The sequence below is a fragment of the Saccopteryx leptura genome, chromosome 6 (genome assembly GCF_036850995.1).
Source record: "Saccopteryx leptura isolate mSacLep1 chromosome 6, mSacLep1_pri_phased_curated, whole genome shotgun sequence".
In the NCBI taxonomy this organism is placed as follows: domain Eukaryota; kingdom Metazoa; phylum Chordata; class Mammalia; order Chiroptera; family Emballonuridae; genus Saccopteryx; species Saccopteryx leptura.
In genome coordinates, this window is record NC_089508.1 from 13,049,008 (window position 1) to 13,071,431 (window position 22,424).

The 22,424-nt window shown below is 39.2% G+C and overlaps 1 protein-coding gene across 1 annotated transcript in view; it reads left to right on the forward strand.

The window, feature by feature from the left end:
- RPS6KA5 (ribosomal protein S6 kinase A5) overlaps positions 1 to 22,424 on the forward strand; it is a 133,251-nt gene that overhangs the window by 86,088 nt on the left and 24,739 nt on the right. Inside the window, exons 6-8 of the mRNA XM_066344082.1 lie at positions 8,122 to 8,205; positions 11,044 to 11,147; positions 22,036 to 22,186. Coding sequence (XP_066200179.1) covers positions 8,122 to 8,205; positions 11,044 to 11,147; positions 22,036 to 22,186 — 339 coding nt within the window. The remainder of the gene's footprint in view (positions 1 to 8,121; positions 8,206 to 11,043; positions 11,148 to 22,035; positions 22,187 to 22,424) is intronic.

The following is a 22,424-nucleotide window of genomic DNA, read 5'->3' on the forward strand; positions in this document are numbered from 1 at the left end:
ACTTATCTTTGTTGGGAGGATTTTGATAACTGATTCAGTTTCCTTACTGATTATGGATCTGTTCATATTTTAAATTTTTTAATGATTTAGTCTGATACATTGTATATTTCTAGGAGTTTATTGATTTTAGGTTAATCCAATCTGTTAGTGTATAATTATTCATAGTAGTTTCTTGGGATGTCTTCTCTTTTGTTTCTGGTTTTAGTTATTTTAGTTTTCTCTGAAATTGTCAGTTTTGATCTTTTTTAAAAAAACAAGTCTTAGTTTTATTAATTTTTTCTTTAATTTTTCTTTTTTTAAATTTTATTTATTTTTTACAGAGACAGAGAGTGAGTCAGAGAGAGGGATAGACAGGGACAGACAGACAGAAACGGAGAGTCTTTAATTTTTCTGTTCTCTCTTTTATTTATTTCTGCTGTAATTTTAATTTCTTTCCCTCTGCTAACTTTTGATTTTGTTTTTTTAGTTCTTGAGTAAAATTAGGTCATTGATCTTTAAATATTTTTAAAATAAACCCTTTTCTATTTTAATGTGTAAGATATTCTCTTTCATTTTTTTTTAATTCACACTTTGAAATTTTTGATTTACTAGGAATTAATTTTTATATGTAAAATAAAGGGGGGATCTTATTTTATTTCTTTTTATGTAGATAACCCAGTTGACCCAACTATTCATTGAATAGTCAGTTATTCCTTTCCCTACTGATTCTAGGTTCTGCACTCTATTTGTCTGCCTCTCCCTAAATCAAACCCCAAAATCCTGAAGGCCACAATTTTATAGTAATTCTTAAATCTGGAAAAATGAGACCTTTTTTCCCTTTACTCATTTTTTGTGTTTTTTTTGACAGAGAGTCAGAGGAACAGATAGGGACAGACAGACAGGAAGGGAGAGAGATGAAAAGCATCAATTCTTCACTGCAGCTCTTTAGTTGTTCAGTGATTGTTTTCTCATATGTGCCTTGACTGGAGGGCTACAACAGAGTGAGTGACCCCTTGCTCAAGCCATTGACCTTTGGGCTCAAGCCAACGACCTTTGGGCTCAAGCCAGTGACCATGGGGTCATGTCTATAATCCTATGCTTAAGCCAGTGACCCCTTGCTCAGGCCGGATGAGCCCGTGCTCAAGCCTGCAACCGTGGGGTTTTGAACCTGGGTCCTCCTTGTCCCAGTCTGATGCTCTATCCACTGTGCCATCGCCTGGTCAGGCTCCCTTTGCTCTTTATCCTTCTGTTCCCTTCTCCTTTCCCATGACCTTCCTCCTCTCTCTTCACCATCTTCTCTATTCTCCGTATTTTGCTCCCTCCGTGTGAATTGTGGAATGGAATTCATACATTAATTTGGAGAAAACTGCAATCTTTGGATATTGAATACTCTGATCAATGAATTTGCATAAATGAATACTTATATACTTCCATTAATTTTATGGTCTATGTTTATAACTTTTTTGTAATACTTCATATTATTAGGTTTTATTTCTATTAACTTTACATATTTTGTTCCTATTTACAAAAATGAGAATAGCTATGTTTTTTTTGGCAAAGCATAGGAATGTTGTTTATGGTATACAGCAGTATTGCTGAATTCATAGTAGTTCCACTAATTTACAGAGTAAATTAAAATCTTTACATTGATGACTATATGTAAGAGAAAAACCAGAACTACTATTGGTAAGTAGTGATGGTTTTACATGAAATGAGTTTGGAATAGTTTATATAAAACAGAGATTCTCTTCCTCTGAAGGATTCCTCTGAATACTAGCAGGGTATATATTTTTCCCCTTTCTGGGTGAGTATGATTGGCTTTTCAAATACTGATATAATATTTTAAAAAATATTTATAGTTATATTTAGGGTTTTGATTTCTTCTTGAATCAATTTTGGTAATTTATATGTTTACAGAAAATGTTATATATATATTTTTTTAATTCTCTGGTATCGTGTTGAGCATAGAATTTTCTTATCTTTTAATCTCTATTTTAGTTGTAGTAATATTTTATTTAAATTACTATTATTAATTTTTAACTTTTTAAAACCAATTTGCTAGAGATTTGTTCATTTTATTATTTTCTTCCAATAGATAACCTTTATCAAGTTCTCGTTTTTTCTATTTCTTTTCTGATGTTCCCTTCACATCATTTCTTTTACTTTCTGTGTTTCTTATTCTTTTTCTAAACTTTTGAGTTGGACATCTAGCTCACTAATATTTAATCTTTCTTTTTGAATAAAACTCAGTTTCTAAGAACATCTTTAACTTTATCTCACAAGTTCTGAAACTTAGCATTTTTACTGTTATTCTAATAGTCCAATATTCATTGTGGTTTTTCAGTGGGCCATGAATTACTTAGTAATAGGTTTTTAAGTTTTCAAATCATAGAATTTTTTGGTTACTTTTTTATAATTCTAATTTTTTTTCTGTTTGGAGAACAAAATAGAAGTGATTTCATTTTTATGGTATTTAAGATTTGCCTTGTGACCTATTATATAGTTAATTTCTGTAAATGTCTTATGTTTACCTGAAAAGACTGTACTCTCTAATTGTTGGGTATAAAGTTTTGTATATTTCTGTGAACATCAAGCACATCTTTCATAGCTTTATTAATTACTGTCCTGCCTGATCACTCAGTTGTATAAGAGATATGGTAGAATACCTATTCTGATTGTGTATTTGTCCATTTCTTCTTGGAGATTCTCCATTTTTGCTTATATAGTTTAAGACTCTTCAAAAAAATTTGAGGGTATTCAGATTTGGAATAGTGTTATTCCCCTAGTGAAATGTTCCTTTTATTATTATGTAATGACCCTACACAATTTTACTCATCTTTTTTACCTTAAAGTTTGTTTTCTTGCTATTAATAAGATTCTCTAGCTTTCTATTGGTTAGTGCTGATCTAATATATCTTTTTCCATCTCTTTACTTTCAATATTTTTTGTCATTATGTTTTAGGTGTGCCTATTATAAATAACATATAGCTGGATTTTATTTTTGATCCAGAGAGTTTCTGTCTTGTAACTGGTGAGTTAAATCTGTATATTATGATTACTGATATATTTTTTTCTTATCTGATTGTATTTTTCTTTTTGCATAATTTCTTTTTGCTTTTTCCCCTCCTTTCCAGTTTTCTAGTTAAATGATTAAGATTACTTTATTTTATTTCCCCCAAATGGCCTAGATATTATATATATTCTATTTTTATTCTTTTAGTAGCTATTACCCTGAAAATTTTAACTTATATAAAAATAAAGACTAAATTTCACCATTATGCCTATGAGTATCATAACCACTTCTAAAACACTAGACTGTTGTAACTTCTGTTATCCATCTCATTTTATATATTACTATTTTAATCCCACCTTATATTTCTTCAAATTAATCATTATTGTGTATTGTTTTCATTTTATAAATAAATACTTGTTTAGATTTTTTAATGTTTATTTTCTCTGTTCACTGTTGCCTTTTAATTTTACTCTTGTGAGTTCAGCTTATTTCTGAAGTGCATCTTTTAAATTTTTTTTAGCAAGGATCAGTGAATAGTAAACTCTGTCTTTGTCTTAATATGCCTTCATTTTGCCCTGTGTATCTAGTGATTATTTAGCTGGCTATAGATATATCTAGGAGTGGACTAGATTTTTAAAAAATATCTTTTTATTGGCCCTGGATGGTTGCTCAGTGGATAGAGTGTTGGCACAGAATATGGACATCCCAGGTTTGATTCCCGGTCAGGGCACACAGGAAAAGCAACCATCTGCTTCTCCCTGCCCTTCTTTCCCTCTTCTCCTTCTGCAGCCAGTGGCTTGATTGGTTTGAGCATGGCCCCGAGTGCTGAGGATGGCTCTGTTGGTACACGTCAGCCTCAGGCACTAAAAATAGCTCAGTTGATTCAGACATCACGCCAATGGGATTGTCTTGTGGATCCTGATCAGGGCACATGTGGGAGTCTGCCTCACTATCACCCCTTCTCTTACCTAAATGAAATAAGTAAAAAAAAATAAAAATCTTTTTATTGAAAAATGAAAGCAAAAGACAAAAGGATGATGTAGTGAATTACTATAAGGCAAACATTATTTATAACCACTACCGAAGTTAAGAAATAGAAATGCATCACCTATGGATATATTTTTATGTAGTTTGCTTAGGACTCTTGAAACATTCTAGATCATTTTCTCAAATGTATCTTCTATTTTACAAATTTTCTCTTTAGTTGTGTCTACTCTGTTAATTTTGCCTATTTAATTTTTTTTATTTGTATAGTTCTAGTGATTGTTTTTATGTCATTCTAATTTTTTCTGTGCTGCTATATTGTTTTATGGATATTTTCCTTCATTTATATCTTTTATCTTTTATAACCTGCTGTCTTTTATAGGTTATTGATCTACTGTCTAAAGTAATCCTTCCTTTTGTTGTATTTATAGAATCTAGTTTACTTGTTTAGTAATTTTGTAAGTCCAGGGTTTCATCAGTATGACCAGCTAAATTGTGGGAATTTCTCTCCTTCTGTTATGTATTCCGGAATATCACCACATTGGACCAGAGTTTCTCAGGACCATGGGGGGGGGGGTGAGAAAATGTATGCTCCAAATCTGCAAAAGCTACAAGCCTAACAATTTGATTTCAAAAGAGCAACATTTATTTGTTTGTTTTTAAAGCTAGGACCCAAATTGAAACAAACCTGTGCTAGGGGATAAATTTTCTTTTTCTAGACTTCATATATTACTGAAGGTTCAGCTCTCTTAGGTTCCTAGGTTTACCCAAGGAGTGTTCATTTCAATCCACCCATTCCGGCGGAGGGCCTCACCTTTTGTCTTCACAAGAGAATCAGATGTCAAGCTTCTGGATTGCTGGGCCCTGTGACAAAGCACCCTCCCTCCCTGTGTAGCAGTAGCACAGGTCATATGGCCGTCGCACCGGCTTTCAGCACTCTCCTCCAGCTGCCACCTGGGCTTGCCCATCTCGTGAGCACAGTCTCGGATGATTAACAATGCGATACTTACTTAAAATCAAACATTTCTTAGGTAGTTGTTGTGAGAGTTTTCAATATTAGGGTGGGAAAAAATACAAGATGTGGAAGAAACTTCTTTTCATTGGTAATTTACATTTAACTCACGGATTTATCCAAAATGAGCAGATAAGAGTGTGGGGTATAATATCGACAAATAAAAACTAGGAATTATTTAATCTGGGCTTTTATTGAGGGTTTGGCAGTTGAGTTCCTATTTGAATTCTTTCTTAGAAAGAAGCCAGTTTCTTTTATCCATTGTCATCTGATTCTTCTGTCCAGGGAACATTAAGCCTCTTTGATCACCTGATCACTTAAGTGTAACAGTACCCGTGTTATCTGGCAGGATGGGAACATGCACTGCTTTTACCATTCTCACATTCACATACATTCTCATCTACAATACTTTAACTTTATGGTAGCTTTAATAAGTAACATTGCTTATAAAGTATAGTATTGTGGACTTAAATTCTAAACAGGTGGATTACCTGTCTCCCTGAGAAAAATAGTACTGTACAGATATTATGAACAAACAATAAACAGTAATCACAATAGAATTTAGTTTTGTTATCCTAGCCTTTTCTGTATCCCAGTTCATAAAAAGTGAGCCTGCAATCTTTCCTGCCTCCTACCAGACACCTTCCCCTGTCATACCTCATCAGTTTGTTGTCTAGGGAGAATTACTGGAATTATTCTAAAAGTTAGAACCAAGAGGGAGTGACACTTCCATTGAGTCAGATTAGGAGGAGGCAGATGCAGAATTGTAAGGGCCTGAAATGGCAATGTTTTTCTTAAAAAATGAGACACTTAGAAATGCATTGTCTTTGTTTACTATTATTCCTCAGTGACTGGAACTTGCCAACACTTCAGCTTTAATTTTTCTGTCTCCTAGAATGTCTATGAAATAATTATGTATTAATTCTTTATCAATGTAGACACTGCCTACTCCTCCCTTACCCCACCAAAAAACAAAACAACAACAAAAACCAGAAAAGCTGATGGGAATTAAGAGAGAGCTCAAAAGGGGAAGAAATATTTCTTGCATTTAGTGTGGTTCTTGGCTCCCTCAGTGTGGAGACAATCAAGAACTGAGCTGCATGGTTCTCACTGTCAGGTAGTAAGACACAGGAAGTCTTCCTGGCAGTGATCAGTAAAATCTGTGTTTTCATACTCTTTTGACACTAAACTTAGGAACATCTAGTGTTTTGAAGAAGAGGATGCAGATTTTCATGACTTTCAATTTGTAATACTTAATCATTGTCTCATTCTTAGAAGGAAATACACATGATTTCAGAATGGTTTGTGATATGGAGTTGCCTATAAATGCAAAGCAGATGTATATTCACTAGACAAAACAAAGAAAACACTGGTTTTCTAAATAAAAATCTTCAAAGTCAATACATCAGAACCCCTTATCTTTTCACTCATAAACGAGTTTGAAAAGTTTATTTTTTTCAGGATACCTAAACTTAATTTAGCAGATAGTGTTTTAAAGGTGTCTTTTAAGATGAGATCAAATGGTAAATACTATGACTTAGTAATTTTTGTGTCTTTCTCTATGTTGGCCGTATAGTGATGTTTGCTTACTATCCTAAAAAAGGGTTATTGCCTAATAAATTGTATATATATTAACTAATAACACTCTTTAGTGTTATGAAATCTGGGTTTTTTAAAGTAATTATGTAGAATTTTTAACAATTCAGTAAACAGATTAATGCTGTCTTATACACAAATTTTTTTCTAACAAAAATGTTACAAATTATTCATCTTTTTATACACAAATTTATATAAAATAAATTTTATTTAACTTAACCTTTCCAGTTGTTTGATACTTGGTACTGAAATGATGAAGCAGAGAGATAACATTTGATATATGATTTATATTAATTATTTAATAACATTCTACCAGCTAACAAAAAAGTCTTTTGCAGATCTATGCATAATTGAATTATTTCTTTTAGTTTCTAGATAGCAATCTTTGCACATAAAAAAATAAATGAATTATAGACCATATTTTATTTTTATTTGTATATATTACAATTAAGTAGTTTTAATACATTTATTATTGCAGTGTTTAAATAAATATATTACATTCATTGTCTCTGGGCTTAACTTTCAGCCAACAGAAAAGAGGACTTCTACCATTTCTATAACATTGCTAGAATAGTGTTCTTTACAGTTAAAATTGGTAAATAAGAGGAATATTTGTTTTTCTTAAACCCTTGCTAGTGGAAGAATAAAGTATAAATTGAAAACCTTCCTCTAAAGTAATTTTGTAAAAGTATTATAATGGCACCAAAGTGCCTTTAGAAGTTTTCGACATAGCCATGCAGATGTGTATTATTAAAGAGGAATTTTTTATCCCTATTTAATATATCTGCATTACAATTCAAATCCTCGTTACATTAGGATGAGTCATATGACACAGTCATTTAAAAAACTGCTTTAGTTTTTTAAACTAATCTTTAGGCCGATATATATAATTAGCCCTTTTAAAAATTCTACAAAGGAGAAACAGTTGTCTTTAAGAGAAAAGCCTTTTTTTAAAGACAGTTTTCTCATCATCACTAAACATTCTATAGTATTAGCAATGCCAAACCTAGACAAGATGGTTTGGGAGGAAAAGTATTTTTTCTTTTTTTTTAATCCTTGGATTCCTTATTTCCCTTCATAGCACTTGGCTTTCCTTCCTTCTCCCAAGTTTTCTAGTGTTTTCCCAGTGTTGCCTATCTGGAAATAAAGTCATCGATAGTAAAGTATTAGACAGTTCATGTTATCCTACTGGGGCTATTTGCATTCTTACAGAAAAGAATAGTTAAGCCAGTCATCGAAACCTACACCCATACAGGAATGAAGAAGAGTGGATGAATGGGTTCATGAGTGGCTGGGTGGTGCAGGGGTGCAGAGACGATGATGGCTTTTAGGCACGGGAAGTCTCTGTTTACCCAGGACTCAGAGTATATAAGCGATGGTCTATCATGGGGAGAAGGGGTCTGTCCAGTAGATTCCACCACTGCATTGCTTTGCTGCATATAGTAATTAATCTCAGCCACTGACCTGTAGTATGAACTTGGCTCTTTTTGTCACTAGCTTGAAATCAAATCCCTTTTTGTTTGATTGTTTGTTTAAGGCTGAAAGAGCATATTCCTTTTGTGGAACTATTGAATACATGGCACCAGATATCGTCAGAGGGGGAGACTCGGGACATGACAAGGTATGTTCTGTTTTTGACACTTCTTTATATATCTCTATAAACTGTATAATAAAAATCCTAGTTAGTAACTTGGGTACAGTCTCTTCAACAGAGTCCACTTTCTGGTGTTCTGACCTTTGTTTTTTCTCTCCTGCTTTGTATATGCATGAACACATATGCTATCTAGTGTTTTGTGGAAGAAGATAATAGAAAGATTAGGACATTCTAGATTTCCCTTTTTTCAGGTTTTATTGGTGAGGATAATTCTTTGTTTTATAGACTAACACTCTTTGTTAAAGGAAACCTCAAAATCAACTAATTCTTCAAATAATAATTTTTATATTATTTCCATTAAAAAAGTTTATATTTTGGGCAAAGCACCAGTTTTAACTTTAAAACAAAACCATTGATTTTCTGTTGCTGGGACTTGCCGCTTTAGGATGCCACTGAGCCACAGTCCCCTACAGAGGTGTCACTGATGCAGAAACTGCACATGCTGTTGTCTGAGTCATGCTGAATGGTTTTGGACAGTGTTTATTAGCGTCCTTGATTTTTGTTAGAAAAACATACAAAATATTTAAGTTGACTGTTTCACCTTTAGTTGATATTTGCTTTCTAAGAGATCATTGAAAAAGGGACTCTTTCCTATTTTCTTCTTCCCAGTTTCTGCTTTTAACTTGTAGAGGTACTGGAGACTTTTTTGATTATCTCTTTAACAGAAATAACCATTGTAACAGCCTTGGAGAAAGAAAATAATCCTTTTTTTTTATTTTTTCCGAAGCTGGAAACGGGGAGGCAGTCAGACAGACTCCCGCATGCGCCAGACCGGGATCCACCCGGCATGCCCACCAGGGGGCGATGCTCTGCCCCTCTGGGGCATTGCTCCATTGCATCCAGAGCCATTCTAGCGCCTGAGACAGAGGCCACAGAGCCATCCTCAGTGCCGGGGCCAACTTTGCTCCAATGGAGCCTCGGCTGCGGGAGGGGAAGAGAGAGACAGAGAGGAAGAAGAGGGGGAGGGGCGGAGAAGCAGATGGGCGCTTCTCCTGTGTGCCCTGGCCAGGAATCGAACCCAGGACTCCTGCACGCCAGGCCAACACTCTACCACTGAGCCAACCAGCCAGGGCCAGAAAATAATCCTTTTTAAGCATTTAAGATATAGTCTGTTTTCATAAGCCCTCTAAAGAGCTTAATTATTTTCCTCCTCCCTCCCCTTTGTGCAGAACAAAGGCTGTGAAGTCTTTCTAAGTAGTTATGTAGTAAAATGTCAGTCACATATCATTTCTTCCTATAGTAAAGGGGACAAATCTCCATTCTTCCTTAACACTTCTGCTTTATTATTAACTTTCCCCAAAATAAGGGATTCTGACTATTTTTGGCTCCTTACCTTCCCCTCTCCCTCATCCCTTTACAATACCCCCCATATTGTCTACGGTCATGCCACCCTGAACACACCTGGTCTCGTCTGATCTCGGAAAACCCCAAATATACAGTCCAAATAGCTTAAGTGTGGAAAATGTTTGCTAATGACGTATATATTTGAAGCCTCTTCTTCAAGTTTTCATGACTAAGAATCTGATTATAGAGCTGTATCAATTTCAGAGCATGGTTTCAACTGAATCCAACATCAGAACGTTCTGAGGGTCCTGACTCAGATAGCAGTAAAACTGCTTGCCTAAATAAATGAATTGAATTGCTGGTTTAGTTTGCTTCAAGGTAATCTTTGAAGCTATTGGAATTTTGGTAGGAATTTATCACTATTAAAATTTGAAAATTACCTTCTAAGACCTAATGGAGCCAATTTTTAGGGGAAAAAACCTTATATTACTCCTAGAATTTCTGCATACCTGAGGTCCCAAATATGGTTGAGTCGATGGGAGTTCTGGCACACCTGACGACCTGGAGTGAATTAAGTGGGATATGACATGACTGGGCCGAGTGCTCTGCTCTGTGCTGTGTCTGGCTGGCACCCCTCTTTGATTTCAGTCTGCCCAGCCCTGTGTTATGTGTCATTGTTAGGTAGTTTCCTTAAAATAACTCGAGGCTCATAAATTGTGCATCCTTTCTCTTAAGCTGTGGCCCTGAAATTTAGAAGTAGAGAGTTTAAAAATTTTAGCATCCAGTTAATATCTCATTGACATAAGCTTCTGTATTCAACCATTTTTGAAATCTTGATTTCTGTAATATAAAAGTAGTAATTTTCAGTATATCAGGGTCCTTAATTATATGTAATTTGCTGTGTTCTCAGTTCAGGTAACTGCACTTATAAATTGGTTTCTAATTTAGATCACATTTTGTTTTGCATTATTTTAAATCTCATCATGCTTCCTACAAATGAAGGCTCTTAGATTTATGTGATAGTTTCTATGAGAGGAATTGGTTTAGTTGGCTGTAAAAATATAGCACCTTTAGAAGAGATTTTTTTCATTTTTGTTCGTTGACTTGAAGTAATTTTATATTTATTGGAGCTGGATAATTAGTAAAAATTCTAATTGATACTTTTTTCCTCCACTGTTACAAGTCCAAAGAGTCACTTACTTAAAATTTATTTTAAATTAAAAATAATTTTTAATTAATAGAAGTAAAATCACTACTAGTAGTTTAGAAAATAATCATAACCCTTTTAGCCCATTGATTGGTGGCCTGTTTAAATTCTGTTCTGAGGATACCTGGATATTTGTTCTCCAGATGTGTTTGTGCTTGCATGTGCTAATTTAATACTCCTGGGCGGAGAGCTGTGTATAAAATATTTTTGTTAAAATCTTTTCCAAACGTATAGCTGTAGTTTGTTTGTGTGTCTTTTCTCACAAGTTATACGATGGTTACTATTCCATCAGCGCCACCCTTGTTGTTTGGCAGGCAGTTGACTGGTGGAGTTTAGGCGTCCTCATGTATGAGCTGCTGACCGGAGCGTCTCCTTTCACTGTGGATGGCGAGAAGAACTCCCAGGCGGAGATATCTCGGTAAGACCTAACAAAACAAGACGAATGGATTTATACCGCAAAGAACTGATCAAATTTCTGCAGTTCAACTGATGGGAAAAAAATAAGTTTTTGAATGGGGGTAGACAAAATTGTGTTTAATAGTTTAGTTACTATTAGTAGTTAGTTTATTTTTATAATCATATAGGATATAGATACATAACCTTTATATTTCTTTATATTTTATGTGCCTAATTAAATCTTAAGTTTCATAGGGATAGTGTCGTATCTGTGTTCCAAAGCACTTTTGTCTTAACCTAGTAAGTACTTGGTATATTGACATTTATTTGATGGACACTTTCTTTCCACTATACATATTATAATTTCTGCGTGACCTTTAATATAAATAAACAGTTGTGATATTTTTCAGCTCATGTATATAGGCTCAATAGAAACAAATACCATAAAACCACCCTTTTATAGGTTATCATAGCTTTATTCTGTTCCTTTCCTTCATAGGAGTTATCACAATTGCATTGTTCGGTGTTTGTGTATAAGTGTTTGGTTAATGTCCGTCCCACTAGGTTGTAAGCTCTGGGAGAGCAAGGGGCGTGTCTGGCTTTGATCCTTGGCATTGTCTGCACAGGTGCCAACCAGCACATACTCTGCAGAATCCAATATATAGTTTTGGAATGAAATGAATTAATGAACAAATAAGCAACAGTGATAAAGCATTATACTAATTACTAGCTATGTTTTTGTCCTGTTTTTATTTGAATTTTATAACTTTGAAAACAGATTTGACATTAAAAATTAAAAATTGAGACTTTAATATTTTACCAAGATGGAATAACAAGAACCTAATTTACTTGCCTACCTGAAACAATTTTAAAGTTGTGCCTGAAAGAGCATTTTATCTGAAAGAGCAGCAGTGAAGACATTGGACATCTGGCAGGGGAGGACAGTGAGCGCTGTGGCTGCCCGGCTGGCTGCCTCAGAGTGTCCAGGCTGCAGGGCAGGGAGGGAAATGAGGCAGAGTTGGGGCGCAGCTGAGAGCCGGGAGGACCGAGGCTGCGGAGCGTGAGGGCAGAGCGGCGGAGAGCGGAAAGCTGCGGAGAGCGGCCAGCTCGGAGATTTGCAGAAGATACCCCTCAAGGACTCATTCAGTTAATTATTGACAAACGCACGTGTACAGGAACTACTCAGTGTAGTTAAGATGTTATTTCTCTCCAAACTGGTCTATAGATTCAACACAATCACAATTTCAGGAGATTTTATTTTTTACTAGGTATTGAACAACCTGGGTATAAAAACATATATAAATGCAGAGAACCTAGAATAGCCAAATCATCTTTGAAAAACAGTCCAAAGTTGACTTTAAGACTTATAAGCTACAGTAATTAAGTCACTGTGGTGTTTGTATCAAGATAAACAAACAGCCAATGAAACAGAATAGAAAGGCCAGAAACAGAACCACACAGTATAGGCGACTGATTTTTTTTTTAAGGTGTGAAGTCAGTTGGGTAGAGAATTGAGTCTTCTGAATAAATGATGCTGTACCACTGGCTGCCATATGGAAAAAATGAACTTCTATAAATACTTTGTACCATATAGAAAAATTAACTAAAAATGATCATTGACCTAAATGTGAAACCAAAATTTATAGAATTTGTAAGGAAACATAAAGGAAATCTTTGTGATGTTGGATTCAGAAAAAATTTCTTAGACATAGCACAAAATATGCAATCCATAAAAGAAAGCATTGATAAATCAGACTTCATTAGAAGTTTGCTCTTCAAAGGAAGCTGTTAAGAGTATGGAAAAACAAGCTACAGACTGGGATAACATTATAAATCATATCTGAAAAGGACTGGAATCCAGAGTTATAAAGAACTCTCAAAACTCAAGGGGGGGGGGATCTTCATCTTTAAAATGGACAAAAAATTTAAACGGTTAACCAGAGAAGATCTCTGTGTGACGAACAAGCACATGAAAAGATGACCAACATTGTTAGACTTTAAGGAAATGCCAATTAAACCCCAGTGAGATACCACTCACTGGAATGGCTCAAAGTAAAGAGACTATCTTATCTTAGTGTTCTCCCGAGAAACAGAAACGAGGACATATAAGAGGAGGCTTATTATAGGACTCAGCTCACACAGTTTTGAAGGCTGAGCCGTCTCCGATCTGCCGTCTGCAAGCTGGAGAACCAGGGAAGCCAGTGGTTTCAAGGGCAGAAGACCAGTGTCCATCCAGGTCCAGTGTCCCAGGGACTGAATTCTCCCTTTCTCAGCTTTTTTCCCCCTCTATTCAGCCCTAAAGCGATTGGTGTGTTCATCCACATTAGGGAGGGGATTTAAATGCTAATGAAGAAACACTCTCACAAACATGTCCAGAAATAATGTTTAATCTGGACAACCTGTGGTCCAGTCATGTGACATTTAAGAATTAATCATCACGAGTCCACCCTTTGTCACCTTGGCAGCCATATGCATCTCCTTACACTATATTTAATCTCTATAAACAAAGACAATACCAAGGCCATAATTCTACCTGGTGCAGAATGTGGTAAGACCAGTGAATTTCAGAAGCATGGCTCCGTTCACGTACTTCAGTAGTTGTGAATTGACTTCCTGGATCAGAAGCAATGCTGTGTGCAATATGAGAGTCTATTCTAGTTATATGAAATGCCCCTTCCATAGTGGGAACAGTCCCATGCAGTCAGCCTGGCAGCAGGTGGCTGGCCCATCACCCTGGGGATTGGTTCAGTGTTGGTTTCTGCAGCTGGCAGATTGAGAACTCGGCAGTGGCCATAGCCAGGTCAGTCTTGGTGAGTAGAGGTCCATGTGTAACCTCTGTTCCTGCCACCATGGCCATCCTGTTCATGACCCCACTGGGTGATACTGTGGTTGACTGGTGGCCACAGAACAGGTCATCCTATCCACTTGATTATTAAAATCCTCCTCTGCTGAGGTCACCCTTTGGTGAGAATTCTCATGGCACAAATATCTTCACACACACATCCCCATTCAGAGAGGTCTGTCCACATACCTCTTCCCCCAATATTTTTGTCAGCAGACTTCCTCGAGCCCACTTATTCACTCATGTTCCTTCCAAGCCTCTGACCATCCAGTCAAACCATTGGCCACAGCCCATTAATTGGTTTGAAATCACACATCTGGTCGTTTCTCCTTCCAGGCAAGATGAACCACAGCCAGGTGCGCTGCTCAAAACCCTGCGCACTGGAAAGGTTTCCCTTCACTGCTGTCCTTCAGGGAGGTCCCAGAAAGGAGACTGAGTGGTGTCCACTTTCCGGTGGACCTGCATTATCTTACAGAACCATCTGTAAGCTTGGCCTGAGTCTTCTCGTCCTCTGTCAACTACTGTAGGGAACACTCCGTGAGGCTGGGCTGACAGAAGGCAGTGTGGCAGGAGTGGGGACCGTGACATTTGGACTTCTTCATGTAACTGGCTCATGTCTTCAGGGCTTGCTTGGGCCCAGTGTGGTGTCTGCCACTTCCATTTGACGAGGGACTGCACTCTCAACCTGTGGCTTTGTGCATCAGATAACACCCAATCTAGGATGGGCATCTTGGGTTGTATGTGACTTGGGGGCCCGCAGTTAAGTGTTCAGTCTCTACTAAGGCCCGAGAACAGACCAGTAGCTGTTTCTCAAAATGGGTATAGTTATCTGTAGAAGATGGCAGGGTTTTGCTCCAAAATTCTAGGGGCCTATGCTGCAGTTCACCTGTCAGGGCTGCCGCAGGCTCTAAACAGCCTCCCTGTCTACCACTGACAGCTCAGGCTCCATTGGACCTGCTGGGTCACATGGCCCAAGTGACAGAGCAGCCCCGCCAGCAGTCTGGACCTGTGGCAGAGCCTTCTCTTGTTCTGGGCCCCACTCAACAGCCTCTTTCAGCTGGGTCGCTTGCTAAATGGGCCAAGTAACACATCCAAATGAGGAATATGCTGCCTCAGAATTTAAAGGCGCTCACTAGGCACTGCGCCTCCTCTTTGGTTGTAGGAAGGGTCAGACTCAACCACTTCTCCTTCACCTTCCAAGGGAGGTATCTTGACATTGCCCCACACACTGGACCCCTAGAAATCAGTAGGATAGAAGGCCGCTGAACTGTAGTCGGATTTGTTTTCCACCCTCTGACACACAAATGTCTTACCAGTAGGTCTAGAGTACTTGGTTCCTCTTGCTCACTAGATCCAATCAGGATAAAGTCATCAATATAATGGACCAGAGTGATATCTCACGGAAGGAAAAGGTGATCAAGATCTTGGCGAACTAAATCATGATGTAAGACTGGAGAGTTGGTATACCCCTGCGGTAGGTACGTTGAAGGTACATGCCTGGCCTTGCCAGCTGAAAGCAGCTCCTTTTGGTGGGCCTCGTGCACAGGGGTGGAGAAAAGGGCCTAGGCCGGATCAATAGCAGCACGCCTGCTGCCAGGGGATGTGTTAATATACTCGAGGCATGAACCCACATCTGGAAGAGCAGCTGCACTGGACTCACACGGGGTTGAAACTTACTGTAATCACTGTCAGCCTCCAGTCCGCCTGTCTTCCGCACGGGCCACGCAGGCGAGGTGAACAGGGGTGTGGCGGGCACAGCACTCCTGCGCCTTCCAAGTCCTGGATGGCGGCGTGGGTCTCGGCAGGCCCCCGGGGGTGCAGTATCGCTTTTGGTTTACTGTGTTTCTAGGTCAGGACAGTTCTAATGGCTTCCACTTGGCCTTTCCAACACAGTGTTCTCACTCCACATGTCAGGGAACCCATGTGGGGATTCTGCCAGCTGCCGAGTATGTCTGTCCAATTTGCATTCTGGAACGCAGAAAATAACCACAGGGCGGGCTCAGGGACCCACCGAATCCACTGCGAGATGGCCGTGAGCTGAAACTGCATTGATCACCTGACTGCCAAGCCCCTCGTCAGACTGCTGGGCCACACGGACGTTTGGGTCTTCTGGAATTAGTTAGGTTCAGAACCAGTGCCCAGTATGCTGTTAGTCTGGTAAAAGGCTGTACGTCGTCTGGGGAAGTCTGGGAGAAAAATCAGTATAAATTTTGGGATCTTTTCTCAAGGTGACCCACCCTCCCCTTCATTCAAAAGGTGCTGGGAATGCAAACTGGCTCAAGTGTGGGAACTGACTGGGGGGCAGTTGCCTGGGAGGAGGGCGAGACTGTTGACAGAGGGACACGGGACTGTGGAGGGTGTTGGCTGTGTTCATTACCTTGACAGCGGTGAGGGACCCACAGGAGTATACATATCTCAGAACTCTTCAAGTTGTATGCTTTGTATGTGGGGAGTTTATTGTGCATCAATTTTACTTCAATCAAAAAAATTTTAAGTAAACCTTTTACTAGACAGATGAAGTAAATAATTCTTGCTATCCCACATGCCTAATACTGAAGTTAAGTGATCAGGAATAGTTCTTGTTCAATATATAGTTAAAATCAGGTCTGTTATTAAAAATACTAAATATGTTTTGGCTTATTTTAAGTGGGCTTTCTGACAGTTTTAAAATGTTTCAGAATTATAAAAAACCTTGACTATAGTCTTGAGAATTTAGGTCCCCTTGCAAGGTCATCCCTGTCATGGTGACAGGTGCAAAGGGTGGCCCTAAGCTGCAACCGTAGACAGTGGCTCCTATGACTGATCCCCTTCTTTTTGATTCCAGAACACAAGCAATCTTCTTTTTAATTTTTCTTTCTGCCACAGATCTGCCCGTAGAGGGATCTTATTGTATATTGCTGGTTATGACAGCAGGAACATTCTGAACCAAGTGATGTTCCAATTTAAATTGCTTGTTTTGCCTTCAGATCAATCAATTGGCATTCTGCTTTCAGAAAGAGAAAGAGAGCCTGAGTCAGATTCCTAAAATCTTAAAACTGGAGCAAATTTTCAAGACTTTAAATAGAATATTTTTCCCTTTATAATCAATTATCCAATTTGTCATGTTGTTAGTATTTTGTTTAAAACTTGTTTTTTTTGTGGCATTGTTTTGTTCCTGAAATTTATAAACAGTGTAATGACTGAGTTATCTCTTTCAGTATAATCATTCTGATTGTCTTTCCTGGTGTAAAATCTTTTCTAGTCCCTTTTTAAAAAAATATGCACTATTAAGATAAAAGTATCATTATCTTATCCCCAAATGCCTTTATATATTTTTTTTTTACATTTTGTCATTGATTTGAAGGGGGGGGGAGAGAACTACAGAGAAGCATCAACTTGTTCTGTTTAGTTGTTCCATGTAGTTGTGCACTCATTGGTTGCTTCTTGTCTGTGCCCTGACCAGGGATCAAACCCGTGACCTCAGTGTGTCTGAGACAACACTCTATCCATGCACCACACGGCCAGAGCCTTAGCCCTAAATGTCTTAGTTAACCAGGGCTTTTTCTCATCTTTGATTCCTCTATTCCTTAATTATCCCTGAATTCTGTGTATTTTTGATAGTTTTTACTTGAGATGTTTCGAAATTATATAATATCCAAGTTATCTCCTTGCCTGTTGTTGTGTACAGGTAGCCTAAAATCAGAACAAGATTGTTTTTCTGGTACATCAAATTCCAAAATAAAAGAATTTAGAATGAGAATGAAACTTTCTCAGTGATGTGAGAATCCCTTAGTCAGTGACCTGGTGGCTGTCTCCGTTCTGCCTGAGAGCCATTGATGAATGGATGGAAGATACCACTGTATACGGTATTTCCAAGGAATCCCCGTCAGTGGAGCAACCTTAATTGTATAGAAACTTTTCCCACTTAAACTAAGCTGAAATGAGCTTCCTCTGACCTCTGCTTGTCAGTCCTGGTTCTGTCCTCTAAGGAGTGTTCTGTCGTTTCTTCCAGACATTGCTTTAGGTATTTGAAAATAGTTTTATCTAGGGTAACCCTCTCTAGTTCTCTTACAGCTTGTTTGAAATCATTCCTTGACTCCTTGTATCTTGGTACCATTTTGGACAAATACTAAATTGTCAGTGTCATGGATTTGAATGCTCCTTAGCTTTTCTGTGAATCTGTTTCTTATTTTTATTTCATGTTTGTAGGGTGTGCTTTTCTTACTTATGTGTCTCCTAGCCCCCACCCCCGCCCCAGGAAGGAGCCCTTTACTTGGCGGGAGCTTTGTAAACCATGATAGCCGAACATACCCTCCCCTGCGACTCGGACACGGAGGTCCTGTTTGCAGCCCTTCCATCGTCTCCAGCAGGGTTGTTTGTCGAGCCTTCGCTGCCACTGAAGTGTAGGAGCTGTTTGCCAAGAGATGTTTATTTGGTACTTCATTTTCCATCCATAAAATATGCTTTCTTAACATGTTCATTGTACTGTTAAAAACATAACATGATTATATTCAGGCCTAATTGGTATCAAAATAATGATACTAAACAGTATTCTGATTGTAGTATTTAGGTCAGGGGTTGGCAAACCACATCCATTCTTCTGCACGCGTGCGTGTGCGTGCGCGTGCGTGTGTGCGTGTATGTGTATGGTCTGCGAGCTCAGAATGGATATTATATTCTTCAATGGTTGAAAAAGTCAAAAGATGAACACTATTTTGTGGCGTGTTTCTGAAATTATATGGAATTGGGCCTGACCTGTGATGACACGGTGGATAAAGTGTTGACCTGGAATGCTGAAGTCGCAGGTTCAAAATCCTGGGTTGATGCTTCCCACTCCTCCCCACCCCCCTTTCTCTCTCTCTTCTTTAAAAAATCAATAAATAAAATCATTAAAAAATTATTTTAATTTAAAAAACCAGAAGTTGGGATCTCAAGGCCCATCAGTGACAGCTGATCGGCACACGGCCACGCTCAGCCATTTGTGCGCCGCCCCAGCCTGCGTCCTGCTGCTGCAGCGGCCGTGCAGAGCAGCCCAGACTGGGGGCTTTCCGAGCCTGAGTGGTTACTGTCTGGCCTTGGGTCCGTTGTCCATGGCTAAGGAACAAACTACCTCAACACAACAAACATTTGGCCCTGGCTGGGTGGGTTAGTGGGTAGTGTCATCCAGTGCACTGAGGTCGTGGGTTCAGCCCATGGTCAGGGCAAGTAGGAGAAGCAGTCAGTGAGTGCACAGCTAAGTGGAACAACGAGTTGATGCTTCTCTTTCTCTCCTCCCCCCCCCCCCGCTTTCCTCCCTTGTCCCCCCCACACTAAATTAATGGAAAAATTTATAAAAAAGAAAAACGATGTACATTTCTTACCTCAGCGTTTGTGTGGGTCGGGAATCTGGGCACAGCGTCGCTCAGTCCTCTCCATCAAGGTCACTCCCGGGCTGCAGGCAGAATGTTGGCCGGGCTGTAGTTATCTCAGGCCCAGGCGGGAAGGGATTGCTTCCAAGCGCATGTGGTTGTTGGCAGGACTCGTTCCGCAGAGCTGTTGGACTGAAGCCGCAGTTCCTTGCTGGCTATTGGCTAAAGACCACCTTCAGTCCCTTGCCATGTGGTCCTGTCCAGGATGGTGGCTTGTTTCTTCAAAGCATGTGAGCTTGGAGGGATTCTTAGTATGCTATTTGATTTTTTTTTATTTTCTTCCTCATTTTAGGCTTTTTATTTTTGTACCCAATAGCAACATCTATGTTTCGGGGGGCGGGGGTTGACTAGTTACCCCCAGATCTATTAACGGTTGTCACAATAGCTGTTGTCTGCACATTCTTCTACACGAACCAGCTGCAGCGGCTTGGCACTCACGACCTCCCTTGGTACTCATACTCCTCAACTCGCGATTTTATTTTTGTTCACCGTCCTTTAGATCCGTTTACTCTGCTTCACTCGTGTGTTGAGGGCAGAAACTGGACCGCACCGGATGATTCATTTTCCCTCAGAAGCTCCCTAGGCGGATAGAGGGTGAGGGCCCTGAATAAAACACAGGGCACCGGTTCTCCGTAGCTTTCTAGAAGGATACAGGTCGGAGTGGAGTGAAGCAGCACCTCTTCATCAGGGGTCCTTCCAACCACCTAGGCCGGTTCCAGCCCAGAAAGGACGCACTCAGCCATGAGTGATGAGATCAGTGGGTGCGTGGGGACCACCAGCATGGGAAGCTCAACCAGAAACTGCATCTTACAACTCCCAGGAGCACAGCTTCGAGCCCCGCCAAGACACCCTTGGGGAGAAGAGACACATAGAAACTCTTGCTTCTGAAATGCTTTACTAGTACTGGACCAGAGAGCCCTCAGGGCTTATGTGTCTGCTCACACCTCTCAGGCCAGGGGCAGCTCGCCTCTCACAGCGAACTTCCCAGTAACTGGGCGTGACTGACATTTCCCATTTACTTTGAGGGGGACAACACTGCTGGAGTTTTTAGTAAAAAATTACAGCCACTGTCATTTCACGGATTCTAGGTGGCTGCTGCTGCAGTCTCTTTGGGTCGCCTTGGACGGAAAGAGTAGAACTGTAGCTCACTTTATCAAGCATTTGCTGTGCTCATCGCTGTACACTATACCTTAACTCATTGAAACATCATACTGTCCATTTTAAGTAGGTTATCCCCATTTTATAGTTGAGAAAACTGAGGTACAAAGAAATGAGCTAAGGATCTCAAGGTACCCCACCAGTAAACAGCAGAGTTTATTGAACTCTAGTGTGAATAGTCTGGTTCCAAAGCCTATATTCTTACCACCCTATACTGTCTTATACATTTTATTATCTGCTTTGTAACAGTTATTCATATTTCAATTCACAACAGCAGACCTTTCTGCAAACCCAGATAATGGAGTAACTATTTATCTCTGTAGGCTGTGTTAAGCTTCTTAATTTCAATCAGTCCCTTCCATTATTTCTTTCTCATTGAATTATTGCTTCTTAATCTGGCTTTTCAGGGGCAAAGGTACATTTAGATTGGATTGATTTTTTCTGTGACCTTAGAATAAATTCAGATATTTCACCAAGGAACTTGATTATCTTAATTTTTTACTTTCCACACTGAAGAGCAGATGTTACTCCATCTCGGAGTCGCGCTTGCCTACTGGGGCTTGCCCACCTGTTCTGTTGAAGCAGGTGATGAAACAAGCTCTCGTCCCGTGCAGAGCCCCAGCTCTGGTGCTGATCTTCAGATCCCGAGAGTTCGAGCCTCATGCAGGCGGCCTGACTTCCCTGTCTCAGTCTTTCATCCCTCCCCATTCCCGCTGGCCCTTCTGTTCGCTAGCACACAGGGAAAGAGAAGTGAGGCGGGGACAGTTGTGGGGTTTTTTGTCCTTTCAAATCTGAATACTGAACTCCTTTCACTGAATTTATTAAGAGTTGTTTCCTGCCTGACTGGTGGTATCGTAGGGGATAGAGTGTCGACCTGGGATGCTGAGGTCCCAGGTTCAAAACCTCAAAGTTGACGGCTTGAGCACAGGCTCATTGGCTTGAGCGTGGGTTTGTTGGCTTGAGCATGGAATCATCGAGGTGATCCTATGGTCGCTGGTTTGAGCCCAAAGGTCATTGGCTTGAAGCCCAAGGTCACTGGTTTGAGCAAGGGTCACAGGCTCAGCCTGAGCCACCCAGTCAAGGCACATATGGGAAGCAATCAATGAACAACTAAAGAGATGCAACTAGGAGTTGATGTTTCTCATCTATCTCTCTGTTTTGCTCTCTTGTGCGTGCAAAAAAAGAAAAAAAAATGGAGAAAGAGTTTCCATTGTGAAGTCTTTAATAATAAGAGTTTAGTCCATAGATAGACTGTTTAGTCTAGCCCCAAGCTTTTATTTTTCTTTCCAATGAAATATTTGGGATGGTGGCTTCTTGTAAGGAATGATTTATATTGAAAAATTATCTGATACTTCTTGTTGCTGCTTATTTAAGTTTCAGAAATTTGATTTCTTAAATATTTTTATCTGTTTTTCACATTTGTTCAACTCAAAGTGCGTTGTACTGTCTCTGTTTTTTTAAGGATACTGTCATTATAACTTTATCTTCTAATTGTTTTAACAGCAAGTTTTATCTGCCTACAGGAGAATATTAAAAAGTGAGCCTCCGTATCCCCAAGATATGAGTGCTTTAGCTAAGGACCTAATTCAGCGTCTTTTGGTGAAAGATCCCAAGAAAAGATTGGGATGTGGGCCACGTGATGCTGATGAAATCAAAGAACATCTCTTTTTTCAGGTGAAATGTACTGAACAGATCTATGCCCTGTGATTTCAGTGTTTGGCGTCCTTGATGAAATGAATGAACGTGTTCTCTTTTGAGTTGTTTTCTCCCCATGTTTATGTGCATTGCACTTTTTAAAAAAATGACAGGGACCCTTTAGGAAAGATCAGAATTCTACTGGTAGAGACCTAAGTGGTCTAGGACTAGGGAGGATCATAATAACATTTGATGTTTTTACATACTAATGGTTAGA